The following is an 18,480-nucleotide window of genomic DNA, read 5'->3' on the forward strand; positions in this document are numbered from 1 at the left end:
CATTTTAAAATGGCCTGTTTGTTGATTTTATTTGCATAATGATTTTTTAATTAAGATCTGAGAAATCAACCCATTTAGAAAATCAATTAATAAACTAAAAGTCATGGGACGAAGTGGTAAGAGGGAGAGGTTGTTTCTTAAAATTATTATTATTACACAAACGGTTGTGTCAGTCCCAGTCTGATAACCTAGCCAGTTAGAGATAATTTTCATACTAAAGACCTAATAAGCCAACAGTTTTTAAAATTGGAGTTATGTTATGTGTATTCCACCACAGTGGGGATGGCTCCAGTTCTGAGGATGTAGCAAATTATGAGAGCAACGGCTACAGAAAAGGAACAGTGAGTATCAAATAAAGTGGATTTACTACAAAACTGAAAGATCAATAATGGTTTAATGAGCTAAAACGATCACAACATTATGTCTTAGTAAAGTGCAGCTTGCCCATAATACCCTTTAAAGTAGTATATCTCTGTGTATAGGTTCATTAGCTGGCTACTTATTTTTTTGCTTACTTACTGGTTAAATATTTTTCGTCACCTCACTGTCTGCCCAAATCATTAGGTAGGCTTAATGTGGAAGCTGTAGCTAAGAGAGCCCAGGTTTGTGTCTATCGGTGTCAGTAGGACATGGCCTTCGCTGTGCAGACCCACACTTAGACTCATTTCCACAAAATATCGGGCTGCTGAGCCTGAATCAGTACAGTTCAATGAGACTGTATTGGCATGACAAGAATTCAAGTATTGCCAAAGGATTATAAAAAAAAAAAAAAACCCTCTCGACCATTAGGGTCTGATGTGAAGCTCACCTGCTAGTGCAGATGTTTCTGAAATAACACTGCTGGGAGTTGTCTTGACATTGGAGTTCTTGGTAGTCTGTCAACAGGATGTGACCAATATGAGAACCCTGATCAAACTGAGGGAAAGGAGGAGTGTGGATGTATCCCTTATTTTTGTAGAGCACTTGGATATGGCAATGAGTGTATTACAAGTGTATGCACCGATGATAGATGAAAAACGTGCAGACACAGGACAACATTATATCCAGCAACCTCACTAGCAGAGCCAGATACACTTAACATTAGTTAGAATGTCATGATTATGAAATGTGTTAGTATGTCTACACTATAGTGTAAGCCCAGGTGCAAGGTTAACCCCACTTATGTCTACACTGCAATTGAGCTAATCCAGGCTAGGGCTCTGGACCCTGCAGGCCTGGAAGGTCCAAGCTCAAGTCAAGCTGGGACCCAGGGTCAAACCTTTTGCAAAGTGAGCTGCTTCCTGGTAATGTGCAGGATGGGAGGTAAAGTTTTCTCACAGTGCGCTACAGTCCTAGGGTAGAGCAGCCACATTTGGGTCGGGGTAGTAGGGACTCTGGGATATGGTTACTTGGGTATGCACATTGCAGTGTGGATCCCAGAGTCCTAGGTTTCAGCATGGGTTAGAAAAGTCTTAACATAGAGTTTAAATACAATGCAGATGCTCAAGCCCAGGGTTCCCTAACACGGGTCAGCTGACTCAAGTCCCACTAACCCTAAATTTACATTGCAGTGTGGACATACCCATAGAAAAGGTGCATAGGATATACATATCACTAAATACGTTCTGTGAAAAAAAATGTATATTCTTTAGGCTCTGGATTTCTAGCCTGCCCATACCTGTTCCTTTTACCTACCTTCCAGTGAATAGGTGAGGTGTCACAGTTCCAGGTTTCGCTGCCTGTAGCAATCATCTGTCTATGGGTGGGAATCTGCATTCCTGGCCCTCCAGACCAGAGTTTTAGGGTTGCAGTTTCCTTACTTATCCCAGCAGTCTGAGATTAGTGCAATGCCTGCTCTGCTCTCTCCCAGGGCTCTGACAGAGTTTACCAGTGATCAGCCAACTTGCACAGAGCACAGTATATTTATTTAGAACAAAAGCATTACAGAGAAAATGTATCATAAATGAATAAACAGTCTACATACATGCCAAGCTTACCAGGTGTCACCCATCTTCTACATGTAGACCCTTCCAGCAGGGTTTTGCCCTCTTGGTTAACATCTCATGTCTGTTCATGCAATTCCCCTCAAGAGGTGTTACTTCTGCATAGTTGTTTATGCATCGGGAGTTTGCATTGATTACCCTGTCAGCTTCTCCCCAGCTCCAAAACATGCACTGCCCTGCTCAGTCTTTATCAAGGAAGTTTATTTCCTTAACAGAAATAGCAAACAAACAGAAAACAGTCTTTTAACTCAATCCTTGGCCTAGGGTGACCAGATGTCCCGATTTTATACAGCCAGTCCTGATTTTTGGGTCTTTCTTATATCGGCTCCTATTACCCCCCACCACCCTCTGTCCTGATTTTTCACGCTTGCTGTCAGGTCACCCTGCCTTGGCCCCAGGTTTCAGGGCCACCCTTCCCAGGGGTCTCTGGCACTCCAGTTCCTTGCAGTTTCCCTGGCAGCTCTGCTCTCTTCTTGTAGCAACAGCCCCAGAGATGCTTCCCTTGCTCCAGGGACCCACCTCAGGAGCTAACTCCACTTCAGTGTGGGTCTCCCCTCCCCAAAGCACAACCTGTCTCAATCAATCTCCCCTAGTTCCCCACTAGCAATCCTTTATAGACCCAGGGATAGCCCAGCCCTCTTTAACTGCCTGGAATGGGTTTACCTGTTCTGGTCCAGGGTTGCTGGGCTTAGTCTATCTACAGAGCCAGCTACCCTGTGATACCCTCCAGTGATTTAAGTTCCTGCAGGAAGTTCTGTGATCCTCCTTCATGGAGCCAGAATTCAATCCCCTAGCTCACAGAGCTATATATAGAATTTATAGATATAATAATCTGTGAAGAACCCATGTGCATATAATATCTGGCACATCTCAAAAAAATATTCTTGGAAGCTTCTGCACTATGACACTCCTTGGGGGTACCCAACGTTGTGAGGCACCTCACTGCCACCTGGCCTTAGCATGAAGGAGTCTTGTGTTTGCCTGCTGTGGATCAGCTCCCTGAAACCAATAGCCTTTGGCATCACAAGCACTTCCTACCTTCCAGGCCTCCGAGGAGGAATTTGCTCATTCTCTGCAGGGAGTGACAGGCACCACCAACCTCCTGCGTCCTCCAAGCATTCCCTGCAGTGTCCAGCCCTTTACCCACTGAACATGCACACAATTACCAGGCCAGCTGTTTCCAGAGGAACAGTACATACCAGCTTTAAAGATTCAATGAAGAATCTTCACTTTGCCTAACACCAGCACTTAGATGTATTTATAGTGAAAACAAGAATAAGATGATTATTATTATTCTGAGACCCTGGGGGTTTTTTGCCTTCTTCCGCAGCACGGGTCATTTGCAGACTTAAATTAGAGTCCATGGTGGAGTCTCTGTAACTTGAAGTCTTTAAATCATGATTTGAGGACTTAAGTAACTCAGCCAGAGTATTACAAGAGTGGGTGAGTGAGGTTCTGTGGCCTGCAATATTCAGGACATCAGACTAGATGATCATGATAGTCCTTTCTGATCATAGATTCATAGAATATCAGGGTTGGAAGGGACCTCAGGAGGTCAATTAGTCCAACCCCTTGCTCAAAGCAGGGCTAATCCCCAACTAAATCATCCCAGCTAGGGCTTTGTCAAGCCTGACCTTGAAAACCTCTAAGGAAGGAGATTCCACCACCTCCCTAGGTAAGCCATTCCAGTGCTTCACCACCCTCCTAATGAAAAAGTTTTTCCTAATATCCAACCTAAAACCTCCCCCACTGCAACTTGAGGCCATTGCTCCTTGTTCTGTCATCTGCCACCACTGAGAACAGTCTAGATCCATCTTCTGTGGAACCCCCTTTCAGGTAGTTGAAAGCAGCTGTCAAATCCCCCCTCATTCTTCTCTTCTGCAGACTAAATAATCCCAGTTCCCTCATCCTCTTCTCATAAATCATATGCTCCAGCCCCCTAATTATTTCTGTTGCCCTCTGCTGGACTCTTTCCAATTTTTCCATTTAATTTAAACTGAATTAGCTCCAGATCACTCGAATTAAGGTTGTCCTCTACACACAGTTCTGTGAAATCCTCACTACTCACCAAATACTAAATCTAAAGTGGCATCACCTCTTGTTGGTTTGGTGAAGAAATCTGTCAGTTATCACATCCAGGAATATCTGGGCCCTCTTGTCCTCCCATCTATATCTGGGAAATCAATATCTCACACAATTCCCAGTATAGTATTGAGTAGTATTGAGTTCATTAAAAACATTAAAGATGTCTCTATCCATATCCAAATTGGATTCTGGGAGTCTATAGCATACTCCAAGCACTATCCCTGGGGAATCTGTGGTAGCTTTCTTCCCTAAAGTGATTTTGACACAGTCACTGTCTTATCCATTCCATCACTTCTAATTTCTTCACAGTCTACCTCATTGTTAATATACAATGCTACTCCACCACCTTTACCTTTATTTCTGTCTTTCCTGAACAGCCCATACCCTTCAATACATGTACTTCAATCTTTACTAATTCCACCATGTTTCTGTTATCCCTATAATATGTGGTTTCACTTTCTGCACCCGTTTCAGAGTAACAGCCGTGTTAGTCTGTATTTGCAAAAAGAAAAGGAGTACTTGTGGCACCTTACAGACTAACCAATTTATTTGAGCATAAGCTTTTGTGAGCTACAGCTCACTTCATTGGATGCATACTGTGGAAAGTGTAGAAGATCTTTTTATATACACACAAAGCATGAAAAAATACCTCCTCCTTTAGATAAGCTATTACCAGCAGGAGAGTGGGGTGGGAGGAGGTATTTTTTCATGCTTTGTGTGTATATAAAAAGATCTTCTACACTTTCCACAGTATGCATCCGATGAAGTGAGCTGTAGCTCACGAAAGCTTATGCTCAAATAAATCACTTTCTGCACCAGTAACTCTAATTCCTCCATTTTGTTACCCAGGCTCCTTGCTTTGGTGTACTGAAATCTTAGTAGTTTCTGTATTGCTTTGCCCAGATTCCTCACCTGTTTAGGTACAGTCGTTATGCTGCCAGTATCACCTACCTGAGCTATCATTGGTATTGGCACTATCTTTCCTCTTGATGTCCATTCTGCTACTTCTGTTGTTCCTTTCTCCATTGCTATATCCTTTCTTACTAGAGTTTCTTCCCATTCAGTATTACAAGCAGGTGTGGAGAATACGTGAACATCTCCCAACTGTCTCCCCCAGATACCTAGTTTGAAAGTTCTTTTAATCAGTTGTGCCAACCTCCATCCCAGAAATCTGTTTCCCTCCCTACTCAGGTGGAATCCATCCCATGAGAATAGTCCTTTGTCCATGAATACTTTCCAGTGATCAAATATCCCAAAGCGCTCCTTACAGCACCACTGCCTGGCCATCATCGTAATGGTTGATCATCATATTGTTGTCTCACCTTCATTCTCCTCCTCTAGGGAAATGGCAGAATCCCACTCAAGATCACCGGAGACGCCATTTCTTAAAGTATCTTACCCAGCCTGGCATAATCTCTCTTGATGTGTTCTAGCAAGAATCAGTTGTTCCCATGTGAAGGGCAGTGAATTCTTCCCTGCTCTCATTAGGATTCTCTTCAGCCTCAGGTCCACATCCCATATCTTAGCTCCCAGCAGACAGCATACTCATCCGTTTTCCAGATCATCTCTGGTGACAGGCCTGTCTGTTCTTAATAGGGAGTCCCCTATTGTTGCTGTGATTCTCTGGTCTTCCTCGTTCTGTTCTTTCCGGCTACAAGTCCTCTTATCTTTAGCTCTTTCTTGCTATCTTCTGCAAGTTGTCACCTATCCCTCCTGGGGCTCCAAACCCTGGCAATCTGCATTTACGGTTCCCCTCTTCTTGTAGGACTAGCCACCCTTCTCTTATTCCTTGCCCTCCCATGTTCTGTTGCAGCCTGCTGTGCTCTTCATTGTACAACTCAGCAAACCTGTTCCTGAGCTCTGTTTCTCCTTCACTAGCTGATCTTTTCCTGTGCCTGGTTCTCATGGTCCCATGCTGCCACTGGCCACTTTCCTCATCCAGCAGTCTACCCTCAAAGTTCTCCAGTCCAGCTTGCATCTGTGAAACTCGAATTTTCCCTTCAGCCTCCTCTTGCCTTCCCTCCATTCTCTGCAGACTCCAGCACAGGGCCCTCTGAGGGCAATAAAAGGGTCTGACGCCCATGAGCACTTTAAGGCTGCCCTCCCTGGATCACTCCCTGCCACCCCACTATTGTCCAAAGTTCAGCATCTCTACAGGAAAGCATGAAGGGAGTCAGCTCACCGCTTGGCACCTCTTCACGGCCAAGCGTGGCATGGTAACTCGCTTCCGCTCTTCTCATGCCTTGGCCTCTGGCCAGGTCAGTTCCAAGTCTCACCCCTTCAGGGGTAGTCCATAAGCCAAATCAACAGGGTTAGTAATAGGTGAAGGAGGGGGAAATGCCTCCCTCTCAGGGTTTATCAGAAGCCGGTCCTCCCTTGCCTCAGGGAGGGACCTTCATGCAGCTGTGGATGGGAGAGATCCTGCCTTCCCTCAGTCCTTTCTTCAGAAGCTGCAAGGTCCTTTTTCTTCCCTGGCCTGCCTCCAAGTGAGCTGTTCTGCTCCCTTTTAATTCCTCCTCCAGTCTGTGAATCTCTTGCAGGAGTGGCAGGGCAGGGCTGGCTGATCCCAGAGCAGCTCTTTAACCCCTTGTTGTCCAGTGCAAGACTTGGTACCCCATGACACTCCCCATATATACTCCAGCAAACCTTTGATCTGTACCACCAGATAAGATTCTCTCCCCACTGTTGTTTTTCTCTTCCTGTCAATTTCTTTCTGAAGTCCCCACAATCCTTCATTTGCATATAATTGAGACTGGTGATGGGAGACCCATTATGAATGAGACAATATTCAGTTTACATGTAAACAGACAGATGGGTCTTGTCTGACAGAAAACCTGTTTTTTCACCTTTGCTGGTGACCACTATTTTTATTTAGACTTTAAGAACATATTTGCAGCTCCTTACGTGTATATACATATACAATTCACAAAACTATTGGTGACCAGCGTGACACTGGCTTTTATTTGAGACCTTACATGACACTCTTTTGTGAGCTAGACTGTATGTCAGGTCCCAGTGATCTCTGTAACCCCTCTGCACCTCCTTGCTGGTTGGCATTACAGAGTCTTGATTTCCAAGCACTTCTAAGGTCTCACATCTGTCATAATAGGTATCAGGACAAGAATTCCCATGGAGAAATAGATGAGTTGCTTTGACAATATTGTTTATACAACATATAAACACACTGTGGCCCAGATTTTTAAAGGTATGTAGATGTTACTGTGCTCAGTGTCACAATGCCTAAGTCTCATTTTCAAAAGGAATTTAGGAACTGGGGAGTCTAAATCCTATTGACTGTTGAGGGGATTCAGGCTCCTAAATCAGGTTTCAGAGTAACAGCCGTGTTAGTCTGTATTCGCAAAAAGAAAAGGAGTACTTGTGGCACCTTAGAGACTAACCAATTTATTTGAACATAAGCTTTTGTGAGCTACAGCTTATGTAGCTCACGAAAGCTTATGCTCAAATAAATTGGTTAGTCTCTAAGGTGCCACAAGTACTCCTGCTCCTAAATCAGTTAGGTGTTGTGATGCTGAGCACAGCAATGACTAAATACCTTTATAAATCTGGGCCTGAGTGCCTTTAATATAATGTGAAATGTTAGTAAGATAAGTGTGTTCTTCTTTTATTAACATTTTATTGTTTAAATTTAAAAATCTAACAAAGTGATTGTTTTTAAAAAAGTAAGCCTTTAAATTGTTTCCAGTCTGGTATCAATTTGCAGACAGAGAAAGACAAATGTGGATCCCCTTTGCCTGAATTCAAGAGATTTTCTTCTTGGGAGCAAGAGTTAGGAAAGACACACTCATATAAAATAGTAAGTTTAGCCATTCAGTAATCAAGAAAATTAGCTCTTGGCCTGTGTGATTGTTTTGCAGACTCTTTTTTGTTTGCATTCTCTAGGTTGCATTGCTTGCTGATGATTATTGTAACTACTGTCAAGATGTTTTACAGAACTTGAGGAACAAAGAACTTGACAGGGTATACCCTTGTTTTAATAACATATCTGTAAATATGAGTATTAGTGATTTATTTAGATGACAAAAACTGATTGTAATGACAAAATTATTTCCATGTAGTTCACTTTCTTTGTCAGGTGGTGATTATTTATATGCAAAATGAGCACTCAGTTAAATCATTCTGGAATACTTTGTTAACATAACATACTTACATGTTCCAAAGACCAAATTAGAGACCCAACTGTTTATGTGCCTAACTCCCATTAAATTTAAAATGAGTTCGAATTTAAATACTTTGCAAAGGGCAGATGCTGACTTTTGAAAGAGGAAAAAATGCTTGGTGGATCTCAGAACACTCTAAGGAGAACAAGACTTCTACCAAACTTTGCCTTAGATTTTGGCTGATTTCTATTTAAACATGGGTTGCTTGAGGGGGTGATTTACAGAACTGTTCTTGAGAAAGGCCTAGTTCATATTCAGCCAGTTAGCCCCATATCTGGGGCCATATTTATGCTACTGCTTCTTTTCTTTTTTTCTTCAATTTTGATTCTTCCTTTTAAGGTTTAACTGGCTCCCCCTGGCTGCTCTAACCTGGGCCTGAACTAGGGCTAGGATGGAGCCAGGAAGAGAACCAAGGAACCACTATTGGCTCCTCTCTCTGCTGCACTGAGGAGTGTTGTGTTGTTTGCATTCAGTTTAGCGTTCTACAAGTGCAGATTTAATGAATATTAACCAAAGAATTTGTGCAATAGGTGGAAGACCGTATCATGTCATTCTGGAAGTCTTTGCAGCCTGAAACAGTAATGCTTATGTCCCTGCCAGATGTATGCAGACTGTTTAAATGCTATGATAAACAGCTGTTCAAGGTACTGTAGACACAGATTTGTTTATTGCAATTATTTTGCTATCTGTTCATATCTTTTCTATAATTCTATTTGAGACATAATCACAGATGTTTATTATTATCTGTACCCGGGAAATACCACCTGAATCTTAAATCTGTTCTTTGTACTCTATGCTGAAGCTCTATGGCTGAGGTTTTTGGATGAGCCCATTGGAGTTTGCCACCCCACTCTCACTGAATTTCCATAGGCTCCTTTAAAAGATCCAGCCTACATCCCATGGAATTTGCTTTTATGACCTTGGGCTATTTTATCTGAGGTTGCATCTGATGAAGAATGAACACTGAATTAGTGCCATTTTAAAAAAACAAACAAACCTATGTTGTTCCTTTGACAGCAGTACATACTTTTGGTGAAATTCCATATTGAAACATATAGCTTTTCATTCATAAGAGTTTACCGTTTACCTGAAATTGGCCATCATAATAATGTTTGATAACTAAACATCATTTATTTAATTAGGCTTGTATAGACCTCACATCCAGGCTGAGGTCTAAGTTGTATAGATTTGTTCCTGCTGCCATTAAAATCAATGGGAGTTTTGTCATTGACTTTAGTGAAAGCAGGAACAGGCTCTTAGTATTATGCAGATTTAGGCCATAAATATAATTTTGTCTTATGATGCTAGAAGCATCTGTAGTAAGCCAAAAATAATTTATTTTCCCTATGAACCTCTGTTTTAGGAAATGGAGAGCATTCTGCTTGATGACTTCCTGGAAGATGTCTCTATACAGTATTTGAAGTCAGTCAGATTGTTCAGTAAAAATGTTAAACTCTGGCTGCTTACTGTTTTGGAAGATTTTCCACTCTTACTACGGATGTCCAAAATCAAAGGTGTGCATCAGGAATAGAGAAATTATTAGTGGATGGATGGATGGATGGATAGAAATTGTCCAAAACTTTATAACAAATCTATTTTTAAGCTCCACCTACAGTGCAAAGAAGACTATGATTTTGATAATATGATTTTAAAAACTTTCAGGTGGCATGATTTTGATACCTGTGAGAACTCGGATTAATTTGGTTACAACCAAAAATAAGTAGTCTCAACGATTTGTAAAAACAGTTTTAACCAAAGTATATCCAGTCAATGCTAAACCATGCTAAGTAAGAGTGTTTATAATACCTTTTGTAAATCCTGTGCCTTAGCATAGCCTCTTTGGCAGTGTCAATGATTATGAATAAGGTGCAGAGAAGGTAGATCATAGTTAGAAATAGCTGAAACTGACAGCAAGGTCTGTCTTAAAGTTATAGTACATGACCAGTATTTTGGTAAACAAAATAAATACCTGAGTGTAACTTTACAAATAACAGATAAATAGTGGTTTTGTAATTGGCCATTTTGTAAGCTGTAACAAACGTCAAAGTTCCTATTCATTTACGAAATTATTATATGCAGGGTTGGTAGCATCATCTATTATTAAGCTTGCCCAACACTTCCCATTATGAGACCCTGTTTTCAGTTTCTTATAACTTTTTGCTAAACTTTAAAAAATTGGGTTGAAATTTTCCATGCTAGGTGACTGCCTCAAACTGAATTTTCTTGGAAAATTTCAGGGGGAACAGTTCAGCCATTTATGAGAACGAGGCTAGAAGAAAATACGTTGTTTTGCCCATGTTAAAAAATCTGAAGCATTTTCTTTCTTTATTCTTTATTATTATTATCAGTCATCATCAACGTCATAGCTCCTGGGAGCCCAGACATGTACCAAAGCCCCATTGTGCTAGGTGCTGTAGAAACATGGAACAAAAAGACAGTCTCTGCCTCAAAGAGCTTGCAATCTAAGACCAGAGACAACAGATGGATACAGACAGACAGATGGGGCAGTACAAGGAAACAGCCAGCATGATAGGCAGTGGTCTCAGCACTAACTGTTGTCAATTTTTTGTAGGCCTCACAGTAAAGTGCAGTTTTAAGGAGGATTCTGAAGGTGGATAATGAGGCTGCTTTATGGATGTTTATAGGGAGCTTCTCCCAAGCATGAAGGGCAGCATGGCAGAAAGCATATAGGTGTTTGAAAATTTTAAGTGGGTGATGATGGCTGACATCATGGGCTGATCAGAGTTGGGAGTCAGTGTTTCATTACTGAATGGGTGATGGTAGGTCATGAAGGGCCTTGAAAGTGAAGATAAATGGTGTATGTTTGATATGATAGTGGAGAGGGAGCCAGTGAAGGGATGTAAAGAGAGGGGTGACATAGTCAAACGCTAGGTGAATGATCTTTGCAGGAGCATTCTGAATGAATAGCAACAGGGCAAGGGTCAGGGAAGATGATGTTGCAGTGATTGAGATGCGAGATGATGAGAGCTTGGACATGAGTTTTAGCTGTGTGGATGGATAGGAAAGGCTGTATCTTAGAGGTGTTATGCAGAAAGAATCTGCAAGAGTTAGACATTTCCTAGGTCCTCACATCCAGGCTGAGGTCTGAGTTGAAGATGACACCCAGGTTACTGGACTTAGTGGCAGAGAAGACGGCCCGTGTTGTCCAGTGATTGAGAAAGGAGATAGTAGGAAAGGTTTGGGTGGAGAATTAGGAGCTCCTTTTTGCTAGGTTGAGCTTGATGGCTGATGGCTAGACATCCACAAGACGATGTCTGAGAGACAGTCTGGGATTTTAGTTTGGACAGAAGGAGACATGTCTGGAGTAGAGAAGTATATCTCTGAAATACTCTAGCGCTCTCATCATGCCCTGAAATTTGACCAAGGGGGAGGAGGAGGCTTTGTGTCAGGGATGTACCTTATGCTGTCCCTGTGAAAATCTGCCCAAATTTGGCCAAGTTATAAAGCTTGGAAAAATTTCAGTTTGCACATGCTTACTAGATTTGAGAGAGCTTATCAGGTAAAATCTCTGACGATTCCATACTAAGTGAGCATGCTCCATCCCCTCACAGCTTCTAGTAGGGTGACCAGATGTCCCAGTTTTATAGGGACAGTCCTGATATTTGCGGGGTTTTTTTTTATGTAGGTGCCTATTATACCCCCACTCCCACCCCCATTTTTTACACTTTCTATATGGTCAACCTAGCTCCTAATGCTGCCAGACTGCACATATGCCATCTCCACAGAAAAACTGAACATGCTCCAGGGCTACCGGGGTGAAGACAAACGTTCACTGTAATGGCTGCTCTTGGCTGCTGCAGGCTAGGGTGGGGGCTGGCACCAGAATGGAGAGCAAGGAACCTGTCTCTCTTGTGCTCTCATGACCCTCCCTGATGGCAGCCAGGGAGTGTGGAGAAGGAAGCCATCTGCTTCAAATACAGAGGGGATAAAAAACAGATGATAGGGGGAGAGAAAGGGGTAGATTGGATTAAGGAGTCTGTAGAGACTGGAACATACGGAGGAGAGAACTGTAACTGGGAGTTGGAGGGAAAGAGTGGGACTGGCAACAGTGAGGGAAATGGATTTGGCAGAACTGGGAGCTACTTGACTATGGTGGGGGAACACTGAGATCAGATGTGGAGATTGGGGTAGTCTGGGACTGGTTGCACAAGGAGACTGTGGCAATGAAGCAGTGAGGGTTAAACAGAGAAGGGATGGGGAGACAGATCTGACAAGGAGCTCAGTTGCGACGGGAAAACTGGTATGGGCTGGACAAAGAGACTGGCACAAGGAGACAGGGAGTGGGTGAGGGAGACTGAGATTGGATGAGGAGCCCAGAATAGGAGACTAGGACTGGGCACCAGTGGTTGGGTGGTAAGAGACAAATCAGATGAAGGAGTCAGGAGGTGGGAACTGGGATTGGTTGGGCAAGGAGACTTAGACTGGGCTAAGAAACCTGAAGAATACAGACTGAAACTGGCAAGTAGAATGGGACTGAAGGGTTAAGTTAGGGAAAAATAATCAGAAGAGAGTGTGCCCACTGGAGCACACTCCTTGCCAGAAACTGGAACGGAATCCAAGAATGGGATTCTGTTTCTGCTTCTGCCACAGAGTTTGTATGTATTGCTAAGCAAGTTACTTAACCAAAACTTTTCAGAGGTAGTTGTCATAGTTTCAGGGTAACTGCACCTGTATTTACCTTCCATGGTCCCTCGAGGGCACTCATTTAAAGGTTTACAGCTCCAAGTTGTCACCTCTCCTGGGTGGTCACCCATGTCTCACTCCCTTCTGACAGGGATTTTTTAGGCTGCACTGCTTCCTGATCTACACTGTGACATCCCCAGCAAGCCAGTCTGCCTGAAAGACAGTGCCTGTGCTGTGCTTTCTCTCTGCGGGCTATGACCAGTGTATTGACAGCAGTTACAAGTTACCATACAGCTCCTTCTAAGCAAGCACATGTATTCTTAAGGTAAAAGCAAGGAAGAAAGAATATAAAAACAATAAAAGAAACTACACGCATGCTAAAAAGTTTCAGACATCACCCCCAGCTGCAACACAGGGGTTTGGTAGGTGTCAGTCTTTCAGACCCCATAGCTGGCTTTCCCTTTGGTTACAAGTTCATTTCATCTTTAGATCAGGAACGGAACCATGGCCCTGAGTCAGTTTAAGCTCAGGCTGTTTATCCCAAAGTCCTTTCTTTGTCTGTTGGTCTCTGGAGAACCTAGTTTGAAGCAAAATATGTGAGCCTCCCGAGGAGAGGTACCTCTTTGGAGGTGTTATAATTTGAGAGATTTGCCTTAATTCTCCCCTACTATTTTCACTTTCTGGACGAACTGTGGTAACTCTCCCCCCATGGGGTGCATTCAGTCCCTGGCCCACAATGATACATAAACCATTCATACACTTAATACAGTATGGTCTCCCAAAGATATTGCAGGCAATTGCCCTGTCTGTCAATGGTCACTAACTGTTTCTCGCTTTCTGAGTGCCCACCTTGAGACCCTGGGGCCTGATTTGTGCTAAGCACTGACAGCTGTAACTAAAGTCAATGGGAGCTTGAATATATAAAGTCCTATATAACACTAAGAACTCAGAAAAATCAGGACCTGTGTGTCTCAAATTGGGCACCCAAAATTAGTGGATATTTTTTACCATAATGTCTCTAAGTGCATCAGTTCCCATCTGTAAAATGAGGATTATAATGACTATCTGTGTTATCATAGCACTTAGGCCCCAGTCATGGACCAGGACCTCATGGTGCTAGATGCTGTACAACCACAGAATATTGATTATCTGCTCATTAACTGAGCACCATCCATCCTGCACAGTGAATGAGACAGGGGTCCAGTGGAAAAACTAGTGTGTGATCATCTAATTAAAGACTGTATCGTAATGCATAGGCACAAGGGGGTCAAATTAAGGTTTCAAAGGCAATCTTAACGCTGGCCTTACATAACGTTTGAGTGTTTGACTTTGCAACCTTAATAATGTTCTTTTAACATAGTCTTTTGTGGGTAATATATTATATTGGGCCTTATTCAGAAATAAACATAGCCTTCTGGCCTGCATAAACCCCAGAAGGTCATGGATACTAATCAGAGAAAAGAATGTCCGTCTGGAAACTTCTGTAACTTATTTTATAGTTACACTGGATCTCCCTGCACCTAAGGATAAGACATAAACAATATTTTATCCTTAAGATCCCAGGGCAGGGACAATGCTTTCCGAGTGTTTCAGTGTCTAGCACATTGTGAGTGCTACTGGAAACAAAATACCAGCTCTTAGTCATTATCTAAGAATAATGGACTGTGGAATCAGGAAGGCGAAGGTTTCGGTTTTTAAATCAAAATTGAAAACGTTTATAATTGTTGTTGCTTTAATTGATCTTAAATTGTAATATAACAGCATATGGCTGCAAGTAAAAAAGAAAAAGTATAGTGGGGGGGAAATCTTGGGGGTTTTCTCCTCTTTGTCATGAGTCTATTAATTTTAGGAATAAGTTTTAATCAGTGCAGCTATTGTCTGCTAACTGCAAGCTTTAGAATGATAGGGCTGAATCCTACAAGATACTGAGTACTTCAACTGTCTTTGAAGTCAAGGCACTAAATACCTTGCAGGATTAAGCCCTCAGCCTTTCACATTGCTCCTTCAGGGGCCCATTTTCTAAATTATAATATCTGTCTTCATTAATGTGCTTTAGAATTTAAAATGCCAATGATAAGAAACACCTGCCTCTTCCTCCTTAACAGAAGTTACTGTGTTTGTAAAAAGACTAAGAAGAAAGACGTATCTTTCTAATATGGCAAAGGTATGTTTTATGTACTTTTTAAAACCAGAACCCATAAAGCACAAGGCTTGAACACCTCACATGTAATAAGCCTGACCTAGGTTTTGGTTAACTATTTTACACACTCTTTTTGTAATATAACAACAAAACATTTCTTTATGTTTGTGTATTGCTACAAGCCATGATTGGGGGGTCAAATCATGCCTCCTAAGTCCACACACGGAGAGCACTCCTTTGCACTGTTTACCACTCTGGATCCTGCAGAAGCCTCTCAAATAAAGTCAGGATCCATGCCGGTACCACAGCTGTAATGAAGCCACACTAGCAGGGAGCTGAGGAGGAGAGTTCAAGCTAGAGTTCAAGCTGTTTCAGAGACACAAGGCCTTTGCACAGATCCCTGGGGAATCAGTCAGGTGTGGAGACAAGCCTGTGCCCTTTTCCGCTAGGGTAGGCCATCCTCACCACTCCATCCCCAATAGGACAATCAGCAAGGATCTCTGCAAGCTTGCTTTCACACAGCTTTCCTCCTTGGGGTCACCTTCTATGGGTTTTGTCATGGGAGGGATGATCATGGTCTAAAACAGGAAATATAAGATCAATGACAGTGTGGGTCTCCAACTCCTTGTTGGCCCCGCAGTGCTATTCTTCCTAAATAAAATGACCAGAAAAACTTCAGCAAGGAGCTGGCTTTCTAACCCCATAACTAGTATGTTGTATATTTTATAACAAAATTTTATTTATTTATGGCTAGATTGCGAGGTGGGCTGCACTCCTCTCCCCTCCTTTGCATGAGCTACTTTTACCTTGGGTCTAGATGTGCAGGGATAAAGAGTACTGCACATTTGCTTACTCTGCCCTGAGCAGATATGCAAGGAGTGGGCAGGGAGGAGGAGGAAAAGTGTGTGGTGGCTACACCCCTCCAATATGCAGACCAACAAAGGTGAGCCAAAATACTAGTGGTAATTACTACCCTCCTCTTCACCCCTGAGCAAGGTGAGGCAGAGGGGAGGCCTTTCATTTAGTTTATTGAAAACCACAGCATTAGCAAAATAAAAAAGACACAATTTAAAAAGCTAAAAATAGATCATACATTTTTTAAAAATCAAATTGCCCCCTTCCACACACACACCAGGCCTGTCCTGTGAGGGGACAAGCATCCTCAACTCCCATTGACTGCAGCATGCCTTAAGGGTGCTGAATACTTCATAAGGTCAGGCTCTCACTGCCCTCATCACTATTTCTTATGCACCTTACAGAACAACCTGCAAGACTCAGGGTGCCTATGACACCCATTAATTCAAAATGTGTTTATTTAGATTTACTAGGCTTGTTTTGTCACTGTGTTTTAGTTCTGCTGTCAGGGAGCTGCTTTCAGTTCTCTGATACTCAGCTGCCCCCTCTCAGCACAAATTAAAGTTACTGGGGGTCAGCTTTAACTTACATCAGTGAGCTTTATTCCAGATGAAATTCACCCTATGCCAGGGGAATTCTCCAGTGGCAATCTCTGGCAGCTTTAGGTTCCATCTAGCATCATCTAGAATCTGTGCAACTGTAAGTTGCCCTTATACCCTAAATATATTATGGCCTGATTCTTATTTACACTAAGAGCCCTTTCTACCACTCACATGTGTAAGGCCCCTTTAAACTACCAGAGCAGTATACAGAGGCGTTAGTGTAAATGGGAATGTGTTTTTAAAAACACATATTTGAACAAGTGAAATATGAAATAAGTCTTTAAAACAAACTTTCAGAAAACCTTCCTTCATCAAGATAGCCTCTATTACAGCTTATTACATTAGAGACTATTTCATGTCCAGATTTGGTGGCTTCTGGTGAACCAAGGCAGGAAGCAAATGCCTGTCAAGGATCCTTCATTGGATCGTTCTACTAGATCCCTCACTGGGCCTTCAGCCCCTTCCTGGTTATGCTACAGGACTGATAGCCTGAACACCTCAAATAATCATAAGAAACACATAGGTATCTCACAGGGAATTAGGTGGTCACTCAGGTAGATAGAACCCAAACCACATGGAGCTTTTATAGGTCAAAAGCAAACCCTCCTACACTCAAAGTACACCTTGAACTTTATGCAGAAATAAATTGGCAGCCAGTGCACTATGCTCCGAATGAGTAACACCACTGAATGACTGTGTTGCTGCATTCTGCGTCAACTGCAATTTCTGAATGGTATAAACACATAGCTCCACACAGAGTGCTTTGCAATAATCTAACCACCTGGTGACAAAGCATGGGCAACCTTGGCAAGATCAGCATCTGAAAGAGAATGATGTAACCTCTCTGCCATGTGCAGATGATAAGAAGCACACTTGACATCTGCTGATGTTGGGACACCCAGAAATAATTGGGGATGTAATAAAATGGGCATACTTAGGGCCATCCTTACCCATACGCAAAGTACGCAGCTGCGTAGGGCACCAGGAAATTTGGGGCACCCAAATTTCCTGGTGCCCTGTGCAGCTGTGTGCTGCTCCAGCCCCTGCTCTGGCTCTTCCCCAGGCCCCTACCCCTCCTCGGCCCCTACCCCTCCTCTGCCCCTGCCCCCACTCTCCTGAGCTCTGCAGCAGGACTGGGGCTGCACTCATCAGCGGCGGAAAGTGCAGTGACTTGGCCGTGCCGCTGGTGAGTGCTGGGGGGTGGTTTCCCCCTGTCCCCCAAGCCAGCCCCGCCCCCTCCCGTGGCGGCCTGGGCCTGCACCTCCCCCCCGCCCCCGCAGAGGCCTGGGGCCAGCCCCCCTGCAGAGGCGCCCCCCCCATGGGGGGCTGCGTAGGGCCACACAATAGCTAGGGACGGCCCTGGGCATACCTCTTCAAAGAGGAGTGTGGATATAACTTCTGCCATTTCCTCTGATTGCTTCTTATGTTCCATAAGCATTATCTAGGTGTTGTGAGGGTTGGTTTTTAGTCAGCAAGCCCTCACTCATAGCCCAACACAATAAATTGCTGCACTGCACCAATGGGGTCTAAAGAAATGGAAATATGGAACTGGGTGTCATACTGAGGATGCCACACCCATATTTTGTCACTAATGTTCAGAGTCGCATTCTCTTGGTTTTAGCAGCTGCTGTTAGAAGCCTGGGGTGGTCTTATTTCCTGATAACAGAAAAAGGCAGGGGTGTTTTGTAAGTCAGGTGTTTCTAGTTTGTTGTTTCCTGTGAGCCTGGAAACTCCCAGTGAAACAGGGAGAAGAAGGGGGTAATATTTAATCCTGCCCAAAAACTGTTTTGCAAGATGAACTGCATTAAACTAAAATGAATGAGGACTGGAATGTTATTGATATTGCAGTCAAATGGGGTAAATAATGGAAAAAAACAGGTTAGAATTATATTTGCAAATAAATTAGCCTATTGTACTCCACTGCTATTTGTGCTTTCATTCATTATTCACAAATATCCAGTTGATTGCTGGGTTTTTGTGAAAATGTTTGTGAA

General features: G+C 43.0%; 1 protein-coding gene across 3 annotated transcripts in view; it reads left to right on the forward strand.

The window, feature by feature from the left end:
* Positions 1 to 18,480, forward strand: part of RFX8 (regulatory factor X8) — a 34,734-nt gene that overhangs the window by 6,139 nt on the left and 10,115 nt on the right. The window contains exons 2-5 of one of the 3 annotated variants that reach the window (XM_078851148.1): positions 7,968 to 8,045; positions 8,776 to 8,889; positions 9,609 to 9,759; positions 14,995 to 15,053. In XM_078851148.1, the coding sequence (XP_078707274.1) occupies positions 8,791 to 8,889; positions 9,609 to 9,759; positions 14,995 to 15,053 (309 nt within the window). In that variant the 5' untranslated portion in view covers positions 7,968 to 8,045; positions 8,776 to 8,790. Of the gene's footprint in view, positions 1 to 7,967; positions 8,046 to 8,775; positions 8,890 to 9,608; positions 9,760 to 14,994; positions 15,054 to 18,480 lie in introns of those variants that run through there. The other 2 variants (XM_073327571.2, XM_073327598.2) reach the window with 2 other exon arrangements.

The sequence above is a fragment of the Lepidochelys kempii genome, chromosome 1, assembly GCF_965140285.1.
Source record: "Lepidochelys kempii isolate rLepKem1 chromosome 1, rLepKem1.hap1, whole genome shotgun sequence".
Classification (NCBI taxonomy): domain Eukaryota; kingdom Metazoa; phylum Chordata; order Testudines; family Cheloniidae; genus Lepidochelys; species Lepidochelys kempii.